The sequence below is a fragment of the Vulpes vulpes genome, chromosome 2 (genome assembly GCF_048418805.1).
Source record: "Vulpes vulpes isolate BD-2025 chromosome 2, VulVul3, whole genome shotgun sequence".
Lineage (NCBI taxonomy): Eukaryota > Metazoa > Chordata > Mammalia > Carnivora > Canidae > Vulpes > Vulpes vulpes.
In genome coordinates, this window is record NC_132781.1 from 114,137,204 (window position 1) to 114,159,356 (window position 22,153).

Sequence of the window (22,153 nt, forward strand, 5' to 3'; positions counted from 1 at the left end):
CCCTAACATTCTTTCCCCCTGGTCCCTTCTCTTTCCTTCTCTCTCTTCCTGCCTCCACGCCAGGCAGACCCTCTCCTCTCACCTCTCCTCTCCTTTCCCCTCTCCTCCCCTCCCTCTCCTCCCCAGCACCCTCTCCTCTTGTGGCTGACACCTGCAGACATCTCTGTGTCCTTACCCACCCTCCATGCCCTTGACTTTACCTCCCCTTCCAATCCACTTTTCAGGCCCTGCCTCCTCTGCCTTGGCCCCGCTCTTTCTGTCTTGTTCTCTTCTAAACCACCTTCCTAAGTACAGCCTCCCTTCATCTTCAGTCTGTTCCTTTCTGTCTCCACTTTAATTCCCATGAAAATCATCATCCAAAGGGACTGTTCGCACTCACAGAGATCAAGTTATCACCTAATAGGTTAGTAACAGTGATATATGACATTATCATAGTGGGAATGAATGGGGCCTATCTTCCTGTGAGAGCATCCGAGACAAGCTTAGGTCCAGCTACCATGTTGGGAAAACAAAGTGAAACTCTCCAATCCCTCATGCTCAGTCCTTGCTCACTGCCTCCCTTTGCCTTGCACTAATGAGTAAAGAAATTCAGTGAGGGCTGTCCAATCTGTATCAACAAGTCCAGTATGAGTCATGCTAAATTCAGAAAGAAGAAAGCCCTCATCAATAGCACCTTTACTATAGTAAAGGCTTTAGATATATGTAGAAGATTTCACTTAGAATGGATTTTGGTTGTATCAGTGCATATATGCTAGCACAAGTACTGGTCTATACTTACATAGAAAATGCTGTTTTATTTTGTTTTACTATGAACTATCTGAGGAAGAGTAAGCTAGTTAAAACTAAAGCCTGAAGCCTGCTAAAATTTCACTTAAATATTAAACACATATCTTACTGGAATAAATAATGAAGATGAAATAGTTGATTTGTTGAGTATTTGATGCAAATCACTGAGCTAAGTTCTTTGCATGTGGGGGTAAAAGTGCTTATTTTATAGCTTTATAACAATCCCTTTTAATGGACCTTGATAGAATGAAATAGAACTTGAGAATTTAACTCTATCAGCCAGGTTTGGAAATCTTAAGTTAGATTTTTTTTTTTTTAGTAACAGTGATGTTTCATAATCAGAATTTCAATATTCCAAGCTAAGGACATGAAGTAGTAGTTGTCTTTATACAGACACACAATCTGTATTGTGTGTATTGATACATCCCAATCCAAGAAGCCTCCTGGGATCATAGTGAGTGGAGGGTGGACTTTTACTGTGCTATTTTTCAGGACTAATGAATCATAATATTCCCCCCAGAATTATAGACCTATATAAATCATTTGATTCAACTAGCGCAACTCAGCCATAGGGTGAGAATGAGGTCTCTAGGCCACTTTCTGTACTCCCACTCCTGCTCCTATGCACAGACCACCCCAACCATTTATTTCTATTTCAGTTCTACAGGCTGAGGCTGCACCCTAGACTTCAATCTAGAGGGGAGAGAAGCTTCTTGCAGCCCATGTAGGAAAAGGGATGCATGGGCTCCAATCTAGAGTGGGAATTGAACACCTTCCATCCCAGCATTGCACATCTCCACCAGAGAGACCCAGTGTCAAGTTTTTTCCTCAGCAATGGCACAGTGTAATGCATTACATGGACAGCAGCCTTCAGTGCTGCTGGTTCTGCCTCTAGTGGGAGTCATTCTGCAGCCTCACATGGAAGAGCATCTGGTGTGGTCTTGGGAAGGGGGTTGGATGTGTAGTGGCATCATAAAAGCAATGCCTTAATTTATTGTATGCAGTCTCTCCTTCTGCTGGGAAGAGGGCTCTAGGGATTTGCCAATTGCTCCTCAATATCTGTGTACCTTAAACAGTCCTGTGCAAAGTTCACTCGGTGAGTTCTATTCATCTTGTTCAGTGTCTCTTTCTCCTTTTCAGCATGTGGCATGAACGTACATCACAGATGCCAGACAAAGGTGGCCAACCTTTGTGGCATAAATCAGAAGCTAATGGCTGAAGCACTGGCAATGATTGAGAGCACTCAACAGGTAAGAAAGCATTTTAGGTTAAGTTCCTGCAATTTCTTTTTTTTTTTTAATTTTTTAATTTTTATTTATTTATGATAGTCACAGAGAGAGAGAGAGAGAGAGGCAGAGACACAGGCGGAGGGAGAAGCAGGCTCCATGCACCGGGAGCCCGATGTGGGACTCGATCCCGGGTCTCCAGGATCGCGCCCCGGGCCAAAGGCAGGTGCCAAACCGCTGCGCCACCCAGGGATCCCAGTTCCTGCAATTTCAACTCAGCAAAGACTACTCTAGTCCTTTTGCCCTTGGAGCTATGGGACAACATGGAGTCTGGTCCTGAGCACTTGTCTTGCCTCTGACTTTCATCCTCATGCACATATCCCCACTTTGAGATATTTACTTACTTAATGATTTTGTCCTGCATAGATCTTTATAAGATCTTAAATTCTTTGTGGAATGACAGGACTCCTGGGTGGCTCAGCGGTTGAGCATCTGCCTTCAGCTCAGGGTGTGATCTCAGATTTCTGGGATCGAGTCCCACATCAGGCTCCCTGTGAGGAGCCTGCTTATCCCTCTCCCTATGTCTCTGCCTTCTCTCTGTGTCTCTCATGAATAAATAAATAAAATCTTTTAAAAAAATTCTTTGTGGAATGAGCAGGGGCAGAAACAAATTCATTAAAATGAGGATTCATTACAAGCTTTATACCTACATACTTGCTAGATTCATCCCTAAGATGCACACAGAACATGGAGTCCAGGATGACTTTTGCCTTGTCATTTACTCACATGCATTAGCACTAGTGTGTGGAATTTCCGTATCCAAGAACAAACCCTCTTTAAGACTTGATGTTGTTTATGTAAGTTCTTTTTCCATACATTGACTTTCCATTCTTATTTGTGACCAAATGATGTAGATAGCATGGAAGAAACCAGTTGCCCCCCCCCCCCAGAAAAGTATGAAGGAAGCAAACGTGTTCAGCTGTGCACAAAATATAATAGACTCTTACAGGGTATGGGACCCTAAAGAGTGCTGAAGGAAAGAAGAATGTTAGTTAACTAATGCATTTAGGAATCTTCAATGGATTTCATCCCCAAGGGCAGCAGGCCAAGCTGTCCTGATAGTAGTGGGTGGTCTGACTCTTTGTTTGTTATCTAGGCTCGCTGCTTAAGAGATACTGAACACATCTTCAGAGAAGGTCCGGTTGAAATTGGTCTCCCATGCTCCATAAAAGGTGAAGCAAGGCTTCCATGTGTACCAGCACCTGGGAAAAAAGGTAGCTATCCCGATCCTCAATGGAAACATTGTCAGTAATTAATCTTGGTCAACCTTAACCTGAGTCTTCTGCATTTAAATTCTCCATTTACCTGGTCTGATAGGTAAGAGGCTCCTACATCTTGGAAGTGAAATCCAAATGTGCCCCATTAGGAAACATTTATAAGAGGGTGGAAAGTGGGGGCAGGGAGAAAATGGAATAGGTCTGTAGTAAAGGACTGCAGAAGTTTCCTTAGAATTTTAGAATGTTACTTCCTGTCACTGTTAAAAGGTTTTGCAAAATAAATCTACCAGAAATCTTAATGGTGGAAATGCCACAGGTGACCATCTTATTACATACCTTGGAGACTCTTTTGGGAAATTGAAGAGTAGAAAGGTGGGACCTCAACGTTTGTGACATTATGGAAGTTTACCCCTACTTTCTGAAAGCAGTTCACTAGAGGATATGCCTACGTGAATCCAGGAACAGAATAGTTTCACAATACAGCATGAAATACAGATTTTTCCCCACTATCCTAAAGTATAGTATTTCTGCGAAACCTTTTTTTTAAATTGAAATTTAATTAGTATACAGCATTGCTTAGTTTCAGGTGTACAATATATCAATTCAACAATTCTGCATATTACCCAATGGTCATCTGTCACCATACAATGTTACTACGATATTATTGACTGTAGTCTCTATGCCGTACTCTTCATCTCTGTGACTTATTTATTTTGTAACTGGAAGTTTATACTTCTTAATCCCCTTTATGTCACCTGCTTCCCCACCCTTTGGCAATCACCAGTTTGTTTTCTATATTTAAGAATGTTTGGTTTGGTTTGGTTTTTTAGATTCCACATATAAGTGAAATCATATGGTGTTTGTCTTTCTCTGTCTGATTTATTTCATTTACCATAATATCTGTTCCTTTTTATGGCTGAGTAATATTCCATTTTACATATACCACATCTACTTCATGCATTCATCTATCAATGGGCACTTGGATTCCTTCTCTACTTTGGCTATTGTAAATAATGCTGCAAAAAATATAGTAATGCATATATCTTTTTTAATTAGTGTTTTCATTTTCTTTAGGTAAATACCTAGTAGTGGAATTACCGGATCATAGGGTATTTCTATTTTTAATTTTTTTTTTTTTTTTTTTTTTTTTTCTATTTTTAATTTTTTGAGGAACCTCCGTACCGTTTTCCACAGTGGCTCCATCTGTTTGCATTCCCACTACCAAGGCGTGAGGCTTCCTTTTTTCCATATCATTGCCAGTACTTGTTATTTCTTGTCTTTTTTATACCAGCCATTCTGACTGGTGTAAGATGATATCCCATTGTAGTTTTGACTTGCATTTCCCTAGTGATTGATGATGTTCAGCAACTTTTCACGTGTTTGTTGGCCATCAGTATGTCTTCTTTGGAAAAATATCTGTTCAGGTCTTCTGCCCATTTCTTAATCAGGTTTTGTTTTGGTTTTTTGTTTTTGTTTTTTGTTGTTGTTGTTGCTGCTGTTTTTGTTTTTTGTTGTTGTTTTTGGTGCTGAGTTCTATAAGTTCTTTGTATATTTTGGATATTAACCCCTAATCAGATATATCATTTGCAAATATCTTTTCCCATCCTCCAGGTTGCCTTTTTGTTTTGTTTATGGTTTCCTTTGCTGTGCAGAAGCTTTTTATTTTGTTGTATTCCCAATAATTTATTTTTATTTTTGTTTCCCTTGCCTCAGGAGACCTGTCCATGTTGCTAAGACTGATGTCAAAGCGATTACTGCCTGTGTCTTCTTTTAGGAGTTTTATGGTGTCAGGTCTCACAGTTAAATCTTAATCCATTGTGAGTTTGTTTTTGTATTTAGTATAAGAAAGAAGTGCAGTTTTGGGTTTTTGCATATAGCTGTTCAGTTTTCCCAAGACCATTGTTGAAAGGACTATTTAAAAAAAGAAAGACTTTTCCCCCCATTGTATATTCTCACCTCCTTTATCATAAATTAATTGACCATATAGGTATGGGTTTATTTCTGGACCCTCTATTCTGTGTAATTGATCTATGTGTCTGTTTTTGTGGGAGTACCTAACTGTTTTGATAATTATAGCTTTGTAATATATCTTGACATCTGGGATTGTCATATCTCCAGCTTTGTTCTTCCACAAGATTATGTTGGCTATTTAAGGTCTTTTGTGATTCCATGCTAATTTTAATATTATTTGTCCTAGTTTTGTGAAAAATCCTGTTGGTATATTGATAGGGTTAGGGATTGATTGATAGGGATTGATAGGGACCCTGAAAACTATAGATTGCTTTGGGTGGTATGGACATTTTAACAATGTTAAGTCTTCCAATTCACGAGCACAGACATCTTTCCATTTGATCCTGTCATCTTCAATTTCTTCAATGTTTTATAGTTTTCACAGTACAGGTTTCACCTCCTTGGTTAAGTTTATTCCTAAGTATTTTTTTTTTGATGCAATTGTAAATGGGATTGTTTTCTTAATGATTTTTTCCCTTTATTAAGTGTATAGAAATGCAACAGATTTCTGTATATTAATTTTGTATTTTTGACTTTTATTTGTTTTTTAGTCTTTTTTTTCTTGATGATTGTGACTAAAGGTTTATTAATTTTTTTGCCTTTTCAAAGAACCATCTCTTAGATTCATCTTTTTTCATTGCTTTTAATCCCTATTTCACTTATTTCTCTTCTGATCTTTATTAGTCCTTCCTCTATTATTTTTGGGCTTTGTTTTCCTTTTTCTAACTCCTTTAGGTGTAAGGTTAGGTTGTTTATTTGATTTTCTTATTTCTTGAGGTACCCCTGTATTGCTATAAAGTTCCCTCTTAGAACTGCTTTTGCTGAGACCCAAAGATTTTAGAACATTTTTTTGTTATTTGTCTCCATGTATTTTCTGATTTCCTCTTTGAGTTGTTTACCCATTTGTGTTACTTAGGAGCATGTATCTTCAGCTGTATGTGTTTGTTTTTTTCCAGATCTTTTTCTTGTAATTGACTCCCAGTTTCATACCATTGTGGTTGGAATGGAGGCATGATATGACTTCAGCATCCTTAAATTTACTGACACTTTTTTGTGGCCTAACATGTGATGTATTCAGGAGAATGTTCCATGTGTCCTTGAAAAGAATGTGTATTCTGCTGTTTTGGGGTGGAATGTTTTATATATGTTAGGTCCATCTGCTCTAATATGTTGTTCAAAGCGACCATTTCCTTACTGATAATCTGCATGGATATTTATCCACTGATATAAGTGAGATATTAAAGTCCCCTACTGTTACTGTATTACTGTCCATTTCTACCTTTACATCTGTTAATATTTGCTTTATATAATCTGGTACTCCAATGCTGGGTGCATAAATATTTATAATTTTATGTCCTCTTGTTGGGTTGACTCCTTTATCATTATTTAGTGCCCTTCTTTGTCTCTTGATACAGTTTTTGTCTTAAAGCCTATTTTGTCTGATGTAAGTATTGCTACCCCAGCCTTTTTTTTTTTCACTTCTGTTTGCATGGCATATGTTTTCCCATCTTTTTTATTTTCAGTCTGTATGTATCTTTAGGTTTGAAGTGAGTCTCTTGTATGCAGCATATAGATGGGTCTTGGTTTTTTATCCATTTAGTCACCCTGAGACTTTTGATTAGAGTGTTTAGTATATTTACCTTTAAAGTAATTATTGACAGGTATATACTTCTAGCCATTTTGTTGATTGTTTTCTGGCTGTTTTTTAGTATTTCTCTATTTTTTCTTTCCTTCATTACTCTCTTTCATTGTGATTTGATACCTTTCTATAATGTTAGGCTTGGATTCCTTTCTCTTTATTTTTTGTGTATCATAGGCTTTTGATTTGTGTTTACCATTGAGTTCATATATAGCATCGTATGTGTGGAGCAGTCTAGATTAGGTTGATGGTCACTTAAGTTCTAACACATTCTAAAAGCACTGAATTTTTACTCCTCCCCCACCCTTTATGTATATGATGTCATATTTTACATGCTCTCATTTTGTGATTACATTGACTAATTTTTGTAGATATAATTGATTTTACTACTTTTGTGTTCTAACCACTATACTGTCTTTAATAAATGTTTATGCTTACCAGTAAAAGTTTTTCTTTTCATAGCTTTCTTCTAATTATGGCCTTTTCTTTTCACTTAAAGAATTCCCTTTAACATTTCTTATAGGGATCCCTGGGTGGCGCAGTGGTTTAGCGCCTGCCTTTGGCCCAGGGCGCGATCCTGGAGACCCAGGATCGAATCCCATGTCGGGCTCCCGGTGCATGGAGCCTGCTTCTCCCTCTGCCTGTGTCTCTGCATCTCTCTCTCTCTGTGTGTGACTATCATAAATAAATAAAAAATTAAAAAAAAAACATTTCTTATTAAAGCTGGTTTAGTGGCAATGAACTCTTTTAACTTTTGTTTGTCTGGGAAACTCTTTACCTCTCCTCCTATTCTGAATGATAGCCTTGCTGGATAGAGTATTCTTGGTTGCAGATTTTCTTCTTTCAGCACTTTGAATATATCATGTCACTCTCTCTGGCCTGCAAAATATCTGCTGAAAAATTAACTGATAGCCCTATGGGGTCTCTCTTGTTTGTAACTCTTTTCTTTCTTCTTGCTGCTTTTAAGATCTCTCTTTATCATTACTTTTTGCCATTTTAATCATTATGTGTCTTGTTGTGGACCCCCGTAGGTTCATCTTCTTTGGGGCTCTCTGTGCCTCCTGGACTTGAAAGCCTGTTTTTCTCCCACAGATTAGGGGAGTTTTCAGCTATTATTTCTTCAAATAAATTTTCTGTTCCCCTTTCTTTCTCTTCTCTTTCTTGAATCCCTATAATGCAGATGTTATTATACTTGATGGTGTTGCTGACTTCCCTAACTAAACTCTTACTTTTTTTTTCTTTTTGCTATTCAGCTTGGTTGCTTTCCATTACTCTCCTTTTTAGATTGCTGATCTGTTTTTCTGCATTCTCTAACCTGCTGTGGATTCCCTCTAGTGTAATTTTATTTCAATTGTTATTGTGTTATTCACCTCTGACTGGTTCTTTTTTTATATATATTTTTTCTATCTCTTTGATGAAGTTCTCACTGAGATCATCCAATGTTTTCTCAATCCAGGATGTATTTTTATGACTACTAATTTGAAGTCTTTATCAAGAAAATTGCTCATCTCCATTTCATTTAGGTCTTTCACTGTGATTTCATCTTATTCTTTTGAGACATACCCCTCTGTCTCCTCATTTTGTTTATCTGTGTATTAGGTAATTCAGCTACATCTTCTGGTCTTGAAAGTAATGGCCTTGATGAGAAGTCCTGTGGTATCATGTAGTGCAGTCCCCCTGGTCATCAGAATTGGGAGCTCTAGAGGTATCCCTGGTTGTGCTGCATTTACCCTACTACGGAGGCTGAGCCATAATTGCCTTCAGCCCAGCTGGCTGTACTGACCCACTTTGCCTGCTGTGGGTGCACAGGGCAGGGTTTCTTCCCCAAGCTGTTGAGAGGCCTGTCAGAAGCCACTATGGGGTTGTTGGTGGGTGAGGTCATCAGTCAGCCTATCTGGAGTTAGCCTTTCTGCCATAGCTGCAGGTACCCTGAGTGGCAGGGATTATTCCCTGCACAGCCAGCTAGGAGACTCAGCTTTTGGAACTGGGGGTGCACTGGTGTGTGAAGTTATCTCTCCTACTCCCCAGGGGAGGAGTCACTTTGGAGTGGTACTGGTCTCTACTGGGACTTCCTGGGGGTGGAGGGTGAGGCAAGACCTGCTTTAGAGGGATGCTGCTAAAGTGGGCAGGTTGAATGGGCAGGTCCACAGGTGATCACTGGGGCAGGTGTTAGCAAGGTTGATGGTGCTCACAACCATCTGGTTATCTAGGATTGGGAAGAGGAAGAAAATGGTGCCTGCTAGCAGTTTGGTTCCCAGAGAAATCTCCTGAGGATCCCTGACCCTCCAGCTCACATTCAAAGATTAATTAATAGACCTCTTCATGTATAACCCCAGCCATTTTTTAAACTGCTGCTTCTGTGCTGTCTTGGACCAAGTTATTATGGTGGCTCTTTAAGTTCTATATAGTAGGGACCCAGTTTCCTATCGCCCTCCTGCTCTGCCCAAAGTTAAGGCCTCTCATTATTTAAAAGTTCCCAAAGTTAAGACTGGCTGATTTTTAAAGCTCCTAGTTTTAAGCCCCGCTGGTTTTCAGAGCCAAATGTTATTGATATTTGTCTTCCCACTGCAAGTCCCCCACCCAGGCCTGTGGCACCTGTGGCACCTGTGGCTTCTCTATGCTTGTGGTGTCCCTCCCATTTGTGACTAGTCTCACAGGGGTTTGACTCCTAACTGCATCTCCACTCCTTCTGTCTCTCTCACTGTGGCCTTTTGTCTGTAATCAACTGTGGAAGGTGTGTTCAGCCAGCCTTTAGACCATTTTCAGTGTTAGTTGCATAGATGTAGCTATTACCTTGTGCCCATGGGATGAGGTAAGCTTCGGATCCTCCTCCACCATCTTCCCCTTGACTCCCTGAAAAATCTTTTGTAAGCCAGAATGGCATAAAGCAAAGAAGCAATTACTGTTAATTTACATAGAACAATTTTTTAGTATTCCTAGGCCCCAAAAATCACCTTAGGCTTTTCTGATAGCCTAGAACACATGTTGCTAACAGAGGCACAGAATACTCAACATCAAGCACAGATATTCACACAGTTCAAAACTTTTTCAGCTGGTTGCTCAGGTGCTGAGTGTTGTTTCCACAGAAGGGGCTGGGTGGCACTGCTCTCACTCAGGTGTACTGCCTCTTCTGGCCCACTGCAAAACCAGTGCTGAATATTATTTGCACTTCCCTTTTTTTCTGTAAAAGACAAAGTCCTCTCCAGTTTTTTTACGGTTAGCGAGAACAGGTAATAATGTAGATCTTTAATGAAAGAAAAGTGGCAAATGCGAACTTTCAAAACTAGGGGGATGCCTCTACTGACTTTCCTTGGACTTAGGGAGAAGAAAGGTATATCCAGAGATTTAAAATAAAAGAAATGTCATTATTCCAACCACGAGGAAGAAGTGAAATTATGTGATGTGATAGAGGTGCTATTGTAAAATGGCAAATTATGTCACAATATATAAATGTATCAAGTCAACATGTTGTACCCTTTAAATTAACATAATGTGTTGTGTCAAATATTTTTCAATAAAAAAGAAAAGAAAGGGCACCTGGGTGTCTCAGTGGTTGAGCATCTGCCTTCGGCTCAGGGTGTGATCCCGGGATCCTGGAATCGAGTTCCACATTGGGCTCCCCACGGAGGGTCTGCTTCTCCCTCTGCCTATGTCTCTGCCTCTCTCTCTATGTCTTTCATGAATAAATAAATAAAATCTTAGGGAAAGAAATGTTGTAAGTGGAAAGGAGGATATTTTCAAAAAAGTTTTCTGCACTTCCTCTGGCATTTGGTGTGGAATAAATTGGCTGACTTGAATAGAGTAAGGGATGATGCAATTCTGATCTCCAGCATTCTGGTTTCCATTTCCTCTTCCCTCACATGCAACATCACATGATGCTACAATGCCTGTGAGCCATGCAAGTAGCTGAGAACCATTTTTCCTCAAATTTGCTTAAAATCTTTATTTGTCCATGATTTGACATTAAAGTTCTCCTTTGTTTTGCATAGTGGTATTTTACTAATTAGAATATGTTTCTTAACATAAAATTTCTCCCAGTCTGTTGAGTAGATAAGAGATACAGTCCATGTTCCAAGTACCAGGCTCACAGGCGGAAGGTACTGCCTTTCCACCGAAGGGGACCCTTCTCTCCATTTTTGTGCATGGAGCCTCAGAGTGGGAAGTGGAAGAGAAAGTGTTCTCAAAATAATAGAATGATCCTCCATTGTTCCTTGTTTATTTTTAACCACTGGCTTACTATTTTCAGAGCCTCAGGGAATCTCTTGGGAGTCTCCTTTGGATGGGGTGGAGAAAATATGCCATCGTCCGGAACCTGAACCGAATGTAGAAAGACCATCTGTACATATGAAATTAAAAATCGAGGATTTTATCTTGCACAAAATGTTGGGGAAAGGAAGTTTTGGCAAGGTATGACATACACTATGGAATTCTGTAGACCATCTTATAGAAATTGAAAAGCAAAGCTCTCAAACTCATGGGATAAGGACTGGTTGTGGGTATGTGGAGAACATTTCTCCTGTGCATTTTTTAACAGCATAGAGAGGAGTCCTAATAAAAAGGAAACCCAAGAACTCTAGGAAATAGTGGCTTCTGCTTCCTGGGAATCATTGTTCCCAAGCCATTTTGTTTCAAAGATGCATATCCCACATACTTATAAGTTTGGTATATTTGGACATCAAAAAAATGAAAAGTTACCTCAGCCAGTTTCTGTTTCACACAGGATTTTTTGTTGTTGATGATTCTCTTTTGCTTCCTTCTCAAACTTGGAGTGTTGTTTTACTTTGAATGCAGTTTTATTTTTTCTCTATCAAATGTCCTCAGTCTTATATTAGTTTGCTAAGATGAAGGTAAAGTATCACAACTGAGTGAGTGAAAGAACAGAAACTTATTTTCTTTTCATTCTGGAGGCCAAATGTCTAAGACCTAAGTGTTGGTAGGGCTGTTTCTTCTGAGGTCTGTCTTTGGCTTATAAAATAAATAGCCAAAAAAATAAATAAATAAAATAATTAAAATAAAATAAAATAAAAATAGCCATCTTGGGATCCCTGGGTGGCGCAGTGGTTTGGCGCTTGCCTTTGGCCCAGGGCGCGATCCTGGAGACCCGGGATCGAATCCCACATCAGGCTCCCGGTGCATGGAGCCTGCTTCTCCCTCTGCCTATGTCTCTGCCTCTCTCTCTCTCTCTCTGTGACTATCATAAATAAATAAAAAAATTAAAAAAAAAATTTTAAAAATAGCCATCTTCTCCCTGTATCTTCACATGATTGCCCTCTGTGTGTATCTGTGTCCTAGTATTTTCTTCTTATAAGGACACTAGTCATGTTGGATTAAGGCCCACCCTAATGAACTTATTTTAACCTGATTACCTCTGTGCAGACCCTACTTCCAAACATAGTCACATTCTGAGGTACCAGGGTTTAGGACTTCAGCATGTAAATTTTTGGAGGGGACACAATTCAGTTCATCACAAAGCTGTAGTTTAAGAGTCATGAGAAAAGTTTCATGGGGGAAAGTCCCTCCTCTAAACTCTTTCTGCCACACACTCAAGTTATGGGCCGTCTCTGTCAGTCACAAAGGACAAGAGGAAAAGAAGGAAGATGACATAATTTAACAATCAACTATCAGTGATGGAAAAAAATTTCAAGCTAGTGAATGTAAAAAGAGATGCCATGGAACTTTAACTGTGAGATTATTCTAGATATTAAGGATATCTACTATATTAATGGCACTCTGTTGTCCTAGTCTTGGATGAAACTCCTCGGAAAATTTTAGCCAGAGACTACTGTTCTATGAATTTGTGCATCCAAAGCCAGTGTTATGCTCCACATCTGCTCCCTGGTCTTTGGCCAGGAAACTCACCCAGTTTATTTAATAATAAACTAGAATGCAACTGAGCATCACCACAGCTGAATGACACTGTGCTACAACTGGGTTTGGATTGAAACACCGTGCATTGCTTTTGGCAAAATCTGTTCTGCCCTGCAAACTAGCTGATATCCATTAATTCTTTTAGTTCATTTCCACAATAATATGAAACACAGCAGGCTCATTTGGTGTTAATCTGTGTGATAGGCAATTTTACAGCCAGTCTTCATTATAATTTAGCATCAATTAATGTGCAATTATAACCTGTTACCAAAAATTGAAAGCCCATTATAGAGATGGAAATTGCCTTTTCAGCTTCTTAGTTTATGGCTGGCTTGGGAATGTTTTATTGAAAGAAACAATTACCAAAAGAGTACTTTTAATTGTTAATGAAATGTTTATCTTTCTTTGTTCCCATGTGGGTTTCTATATACGAACAAGGTTAATAAGAAAGACATTAAGTTAAACCTACAAGCCTTAGTAAAATATCCCAACAGACAATTGAGAGCCTCAGGTATCCTCTGCTCTCTGTCCAAAGCAGTATGCCCCTCACCATCAGGACCCTGAGTCCCTACAGACTGAGAAGATAGAACCATAGGCCTCAAAGAGAGGAGGACAAAGCACCAAAGCAAAATGGGACAGCCATATTTCCCTTTCTTACAACACTGAGAATACTCCAAAACTTGTTTTTCTCCTTTTTTTAGCTATAGATAGAAAGTATGGTTTCTCATCAAAATGGTAGCCTCTATATTCTTATTCTCAATTTACCTTGAGGTCCAGGAAAAAGATAGCATTGTTTTCTGGAGGTATGCACATCATCCATTTGCCTGCATTCTCATCTAAGTTCTATGCCCTCTATCAAGCCAGCTACCCTCAAAGCTATATATCTGCGCCATATTATTTTAAATATAGACACATGCATTTTCAGTAGTGGTTTGGTGTCATTGATTTTGACATTCCCTAAAAGTCAAGAAACAAATGACAAGTATTCTTAATAACTGTCATTTAGAGAGCATTTTATAGCTTCCAAATCACTTTCCCATGTGGTAGTCATTTGATTTTCACAATGGTCTTGCAAGTTGGAGAATGTCATGACAATTATCTCTTTTACACATTAGGAAACTAAAGCCCAGAGAGGTTAATTGGTTTGCCCACATTCCCACAGCTAGTAAATGTCTGTGAAAGGAGACCCAAGCTGGAGTTTTCTTCTTCCAAATGCCATGTCCTCACAATTGTCAGTCATCTGTTGCATCATTTGCAAAAGCAAAAGTTGTAGAAACTCCCCATTATACGCCATCTGGTGTCCTTTCATATAAGATCCATGAAATCAAGTAGAAAAAGTAAATTTGGAATTAGATTTTTTTTCCTACTGAGTAGCTCCATGAATTTGAGTAAGTTAATTCTTTAAGTTAAGTCTTTAAACCCAGTTGTTGTTTTTTTTTTTTTAAATTACTATCTGTCTTGCAGAGAGTTCTGAGCTAAGAATTAGGTAGCACATATAAAGCATAGCAGAGTGTGTAGCACATAGTAGGTGATAAAAATGGCATTAGTATCTATGCCATCAGATGAAATGGTGTACATTCTTTAAGCATATAAGTTTTATGCTCATTTGCACTGATGTTTCAAGTGTAATAAAATCTTCCTCCCTCTCTGCTGCTTATTCTTGCTTCCTTCAGTATGCACTTAGTCCCTGGGGATTTATATTATAAATTTACTCAGTTCCCTAGGCAGACAGGTCATATTTTTTTTAAACAGAATTTTTCAGGGACTGAGAGTAACCCATCCAATTGTACAGTACTTTTGTGGAATCCTTTGAAAGGTACAAAGCATGTCTGAAACTACTAGGTAATATCCTAAAATCAGTAAAGTGCTTTATTTTGTCTCTATAAAGGGATATTGGAGAAGAAATCCTCTTTTCTCACCCAACACAAAAATTCTCTCTCAGAATTTTGTCTCTTCTTTAATGAGTGTGAGATCAACTTCTAAAATAAAATTACTTCTCACCCTTCCTTCTAGGTCTTCCTAGCAGAGTTCAAGAAAACCAATCAATTTTTCGCAATAAAAGCCTTAAAGAAAGATGTGGTTTTGATGGATGACGATGTTGAGTGTACAATGGTAGAAAAGAGAGTTCTCTCCTTGGCCTGGGAGCATCCGTTCTTAACGCACATGTTCTGTACATTCCAGACCAAGGTAAGGCTTCTATTTGGACAACTCTTCATCCAATTCTTACCTAGCAAATGTGCCTGTCTATGCAGGGTGCCCCTAAGGTGCCCTTATTGGGAAATGTGGGGAATTGTCTCCATATTTTTATCTTTACCTTTCAGCTCATCTTCCATTTGTCCAAACATCATTGAGATATTATTTTAAGTTTTTTAGCATAGTCGGTTGGGAAAGGGCTTTACTTGTGGGTTTGTCTGTTTGCTTGTGTTTTAGAATTTGGTTTAATTTATATAACAACCAGGATTCTAAGCAGCTCTGACTTGCTTGACAAAGCAGTGTTTTATGAGGGAGAAAGACGTAATACTTGTTTATTTATCTACTATATATGTATTTGAAAAGACAAAAATTGGACAGTAGATAAAAATACATGTGCATTATTATTTTCCTAAATATGGTCAGTGAAGAAGCAGCCTTTACAGTAGGCTTTATCAGTGAGTGAGGCCTGAACAATGAGGTAAAAGAGTAAATTCTTTCAGAAGTTTCTCTTATTTTGGGAAGATTCTCTTCTTGATCTCCTTATTCCTTAAAAAAAATTTTTAATTGCCTATTTTTTGTGACTAAAGAGTTATTCAAGATCATTTTAGAGAATTTGGAAAATGCTTCATACTCAAGAAAAATCATTTATAATCTCATCACTTGGGTATACTCACAATTAGTGTTTTGAAGTTTAAACTTTGAGATTTTTCCCCCCAGTGGATTTTGTCAAATAAAAATAGACACCCATTGTAAAGACCACCTATTCTATAACTGGCATTTTCAGTGCTCTCTTATTATATATTTTCTCACATCAGTGAATATTCTACAACGGGATTGATCCGATTAGAACATTTCTAACTTTCTGTTCTGATTTAAATAACACTGAAATGAACATCCCTGCACATCAGTCTTCATACACAAGCATTATGATTTTCTCTTTTCATTTTTCTACTCTCCTTCACTCTCTCCACATTGTACATGGGCTAGAATAGTAAGCAGACCCATGTGGGACTGTGTGGTTAAGATCCAAAGGGCATGAAGACTTTATTCTGCTGTTCTGTTTCAAGCCTGCATGATAATGTTCTACCTTAATGTAAATACGAGTAACAGAAGGCCTCTAAGCTGCCCCAGTCACAGAGGGTAGAGTGTTCGGGAAGCTGTGGAAATCAGTCAGGAAACGTGGATGGCAAGTAGGCCTTTCATCCCTACTTCCCCAGCCCCCGGTAGATTGTCAACAAATTTTTAATAAAGGAAATAAAGGAATAAATGCATGAATACATTTAGATAAGAAAGAAAGAAACCAGATGACTTTTTAAAGCACTTAATAATCATGTATAGTATCTAAAGCACCACCAAGGATACAAGAGTGTAAAATAAAGTTCCTGACCTCAGGAATTTCATAGTAATACTAAGGGGGCATGACTAACAGAGGTGAGTGATACTAAATTGCAGAACACAGACTCCATACAAGAGTCCCCAGAGCTGAGAGAAGCTAGAAATTAAAGTAGGAGTAGGCGGAAAGGGTCTTGAGCTGAAGAGGTGCGGGTGGCTAGTGGAGAAAGCAGAAAAGAATGAAGGGATTATAAGCTATTTGAGAAAAGGTAGACTCATTTTCTGCAGCAAGAAAGAGCTTGAGATTTCTGATAATGAGTTAGAGATTTCCTCCCAGAAATTTCCTCCTGGGGATCATAAATATCTGTCACTATGTTACCAAAAGGCGAATTGAAGTGCTCTGCAGTGTGCTCACAGTCTGCATTTGGGCTTATCTGTGCATCCTGGGCTGTGTGATCTCACTTCTTCTCTTGAAATATTGTGAGGCTTGTATCCAACTGCTAAATACACTTAAGATGAGGTCCCTGTAGGAGTATGATGTAATCAGGCTTCATCTGGTACTTTCTCCCTGTTTATGCATACATACAGATTTATATATATAATTGTTATATATATATATATATATAATTTATATATATATATAAAATTGTTTTTATATCCTATGGGGAAAGCTCTTATAATCCTCTTTGTAGAAACTATAGTCCCTTCTCATGCTTGTCTACCAGAGCTTCAGGCAGTGTTTGCTACTTTTCTTCTCTCAGAAGATGCTTTTAAGGTTCCATGCAGCTGTAACGTATTAGCAAAACTAGAGAAGGAAGTGCATGGGGGAAAGTGGCAGAGAACATGTACATCAAATGTAAAAACTGACTGGCTCACTACTTAGAGTTCAAGGAAGTGAGTTCTTTTAGAAATAAGGGATGGGGGAATTCATCTTGCATTATACTTTCCCGAGGACGCTGAGTTGCTTTTTTTGTGATGTCCCGACTTATTATTCAGATCTTGCATGTCAAACAGAATAACCAATTAAACACCAAAGATGAGTGTAAAAAGCAACAGTTGAAATGGATGACAATTTGCTATGGGAACATTTTGGAAATTGCCTTTCTTGAGGGAATAATAGTTACCTTTATACACGAGGGAAGGTACTAGATAACATAAATGTACTATGTACTTTTCTGTGGAATTGATATTTTTAGGAAAAGTTATTCATTGCTTTCTACCTTCAAAGAGCCCAGCTGTTGAATGCCAGATGATTCAAGAGATTCTGATGATAGTTATTCATTTACTATTTATTATTTTTATTGAAGTATAATTGACACATAATATTGGTTTTAGGTGTACATCATAGTGATTCAGTATTTGTATACATTACAAAATGATCCTCATAAGTGTAGTTACCGTCCATCACCATAAAGACTTATTACAATATTATTAACTATATTTTCTATGCTAACATTATATCCTGTGACTTATTTACCTTATAACTGAAAGTTTGTATCTCTTAAAACCCAGTCACCTATTTTACTGACCTCCCCCAACCCCTCCCCATTCAGATGACTCACAGTTTCCTGTATCTATAAATCAGTTTCTGTTTTGTTTTGTTTTATTAGATTCTATACATAAGTGAGATCATATAGTATTTGTCTTTCTCCATCTGACCTGTTTCACTTAACATAAAACCCTCTAGGTTCATCCACATTGTCACAGATGGCAACACTTTATATATTTTTACAGCTGAGCAATGTTCTATTGTATGTATGTGTGTTATTATGTATTATGTATATATATTTGTATACACATTTCTCATATTCTTTACCCATTCATCTATTGATAGACATTTAGGTGGCTTCCATATCTTGGATATGATAAGTAATGCTGTAATGAACATAAGGGTGGATATGTTTCTTCAAATTGGTGTTTTGGTTTTCTTTGGACAAATATCCAGAAGTGGAAGAGCTGGATCATACAGTAATTGTATTTTTAACTTTTTGAGGAACCTCCACACTGTTTTCTACAGTGGCTGCCCCAGTTTATATTCCCACTAACAGTGCACAAGGGCTCCGATTTCTCCAAATCCTCTCCAACACTTGTGATTCTTTTTATCTTTTTGATAATAGCCAATCTGACAGGTGTGAGGTGATGTGATTTTGATTTGCATTTCCCCATTAATTAGTGATGTTGAGACTCATTCACATACCTATTAGCTATCTGTATGTCTTCTTTGGGAAAATGTTTATTCAGGTCCTATACCCATTTATAATCCAGTTGTTTGGGTTTTTTAAATAATAAATTGTTAAAGTTCTTTATATATTTTGGATTTGACACCTTATTAGATGTATAATTTGCAAATATTTTATCCCATTCAAGAGGTTGCTATTTCATTTTGTTGATGGTGTCCCTCACTATGCAAAATATTTGTAGTTTTATGCAAACCCATTTGTTTACTTTAGCTTTTGTTGCCCTTGCCTGATGATACTGGTCCAAAAATATTGCTAAGATAAAATATATATATATTTCTAAAATAGATGTCAAAGAGCTTACTGCCTATGTTCTCTTACAAGAGTTTATGGTTTCAGGTCTTATATTCAAGTCTTTGATCCATTTTGAATTTATTTTTCTATATAGTATAAAATCATAGTCCAGTTTTCCCAACATCATTTATTGAAAGCACTGTATTTTTACTTGCACATTTTTGCTTCATTTATCATAGATTAATTGACCATAGTGTGTGGGTTTATACTTGGGATCTCTGTTCTATTCTATTGATCTATATCTGTTTTTTGGCCAGTACCATACTATTTTAATTACTGGAGCTTTGTAATATAGCTTGAAATCTGGGCTTCTGGGATCCCTGGGTGGCGCAGCGGTTTGGCGTCTGCCTTTGGCCCAGGGCACGATCCTGGAGACCCAGGATCGAATCCCATGTCGGGCTCCCGGTGCATGGAGCCTGCTTCTCCCTCTGCCTATGTCTCTGCCTCTCTCTCTCTGTGACTATCATAAATAAATAAAAAAACCAAAAAATTAAAAATTAAATAATAAAAAAAAAGAAATCTGGGCTTCTGATACCTCCAGGTTTGGGTATTCAGAGTCTTTGTGGTTCCCAAATAAATAGTAATAATTAGTGATTAATTAATAAATTAAGATTGCTTTGATATTCAGGGTCTTTTGTGGTTCCATACAATTTTAGAATTCTTTGTTCTAGTTCTGTGAAAAATTCCACTGGTATTTTGAATGGGATTGTATTGCATCTGTAGATACCTTTAGGTAGTATCTAATATTAATTCTTCCAGTCCATGAGCATTATATATCTTCAATTTGTGTTGTCTTCAGTTTCTTTCACCAGTGTCGTACAGTCTTCAGAGTACAGGTTTTTCACCTTCTTGATAAAATTTATTCTAAGGTACTTTATTCTTTTTGATGCATTATAAATGGGGTTGCTCTCTTATTTTCTCTGATAGTTCATTATTAGTGTATAATAACCAACTTCTGAATCTTTTGACTTTACTGAATTTGTTTATTAAATCTAATAGTTTTTTGCTGGAGTCTTTAGAGTTGTATATAATATCTCAGCCGCAAATAATGAGTTTTACTCTTTTCCAATTTGGAAGTCTTCTATGTATACATTTTGTTGTTTTGGGTGAAATTCTCTGTACTCTCAATTAAGTCCATCTGGTCTAACATGTCATTTAATGTCAATGTTTTCTTACTTTTCTGTCTAGATGATGTGTCCATTGATAAAGGTGGTGTATTCAAGTTCCCTACTATTATTGTACTGTTATCAATTGTATTGCTATCAATTTCTCCCTTATGTTTGTTAATATTTGCTTATTACATATAGGTGCTCCTATGTTGGGTACATAAATATTAATGAATGTTTTATCTTCTTGGACTGATCCCTTATTATTTAATGTCTTTTGTGTGTGCGTGTGTGTGTGCTTTCTAAGAGTCTTTGTTTAAAGTCTGTTTTGTCTGATAGAAGCATTGCTCCATCCTTTCACTTTCAATCTGTATGTCTTTACATCTGAAGTGAGTTTCTTATAGGCAGCATATAGGTGGGTCTTATTTTTGTATCCATTCGGCTATCCTATGTCTATTGATTGGAGCATTTAGTCCATTTTCATTTACATTAATTATTGATAGGTATGTACTTCTGTTTTATTGATTGTTTTCTGGTTGCTTTTGTAGTTCTTTTTTTTTTTCTCTCTTCTTTTGGTATCTTCCCTTGTGGTTTGATGGTTTTCTTTAGTGTTATATATGGATTCCTTTTCTTTACTTAGTGCATATCTATTGTAGGTTTTTGGTTTCTCAGTACTATGATTTGTGTGTGGTGTGTTTGTATATACTGTCAGCCTATTTATATGTGTGAATGTATGTGTGTATATTTGAAGCTGATAGTTGCTTAAGTTTATACACATTCTGAAAATACAATATCCCCTCATTTTATGTTCTCTTTTTAAGATTTTATTTATTTATTCATGAGAGACACAGAGAGAGAGGGGCAGAGACACAGGCAGAGAGAGAAGCAGGTTCCGTGAAGGAAGCCTGATGTGGAACTTGATCCCGGGTCTCCAGGATCACACCCTGAGCTGAAGGCAGACGTTCAACTGCTGAGCCACCCAGGCATCCCCCATTTTAAGTTTTTGATGTCATATTTTATATCTTTCTTTTGTGTATCTCTTAACTACTTATTGTAGTTATAACTGATTTTACTATTTTGCCTGTTCAACTTACATACTAGCTTTTTTAAGTGGCTGATCCATTGCCTTTACTATATAATTGCCCTTGGCAATAAGATTTATTCCTTTTATATTTTCGTTTTTTTTTAATTTAAAAAAAAATTTAACTGCAGTATAGTTGATACAATATTATATTAGATTCAAGTATACAACATAGTGATTTGGCAATTATATACATTATGAAATGTTTACAGTGATAAGTGTAGTTAGCATTTATCACCCTACAAAGGTATTATAATACTTTAACTGTATTCCCTATACTGAACTTTTCATCCCTGTGACTTATTTTATAACTGGAAATTTGTATTTAATCTCCTTCACCAATTTTACCCATCCATACTCACCTGAGGCAACTACCAGTTTGTTCTCTGTATTTATGAGTCTTTTTCTGTTTTTGTTAGTTTATGTATCTGTTTTCTTTTAGTATTCTACATATAAGTGAAATAATGTAGTATTTGTCTTTCTCTTTCTGACTCCTTTCCCTTAGGACCCTCTGGGTCCATGTATGTTGTTGCAAATGGAAAGATATAATTCTTTATTTGGCTAATATTCAATTTTACACACACACATACACACACACACACACATCCTGCTTCTTTAGCATTTATCTATTGATAGATACTTAAGTGGCTTCCACATCTTTGCCATTATAAATAATACTGCATCGAATTATTATTTATGGGGGTGCATATAACTTTTTGAATTAGTGTTTTCATTTTTTTTAGATAAATACCCAGAAGTAGAATTCCTAGATCATATTGTATTTCAATTTTTGAGGAAACCCCTCCATACTTTTCCATACTGGCTACACCAATTTACATTCCCACCAACAGTGCACTAGGGTTCCCTTTTCTCTACATCTTCACCAACACTTGTTCTTTCTTTTTTTAAATCTGAGCATAGCTGACACACAAGGTTACATTAGTTTCAGTTGTTATTTCTTGTCTTTTTAATCCTAGCAATTCTAACAGGTGGGAGGTGATATCTCATTGTGGTTTTGATTTGCATTTCCCTGAGAGTTATCAATGTTGAGCATATTTTTATGTGTCTGTTGGCCATTTGAATGTCTTCTTTGGAAAAATGTTT

The 22,153-nt window shown here is 37.4% G+C and overlaps 1 protein-coding gene across 4 annotated transcripts in view; it reads left to right on the forward strand.

Moving 5' to 3' along the window:
- The window catches only part of PRKCQ (protein kinase C theta), a 173,126-nt gene that overhangs the window by 71,669 nt on the left and 79,304 nt on the right, over positions 1 to 22,153 (forward strand). For all 4 annotated transcript variants that reach the window (XM_026016774.2, XM_072749605.1, XM_072749604.1 and 1 more), the window contains 4 exons: positions 1,927 to 2,036; positions 3,169 to 3,286; positions 11,185 to 11,345; positions 14,820 to 14,993. In XM_026016774.2, coding sequence (XP_025872559.1) covers positions 1,927 to 2,036; positions 3,169 to 3,286; positions 11,185 to 11,345; positions 14,820 to 14,993 — 563 coding nt within the window. The remainder of the gene's footprint in view (positions 1 to 1,926; positions 2,037 to 3,168; positions 3,287 to 11,184; positions 11,346 to 14,819; positions 14,994 to 22,153) is intronic.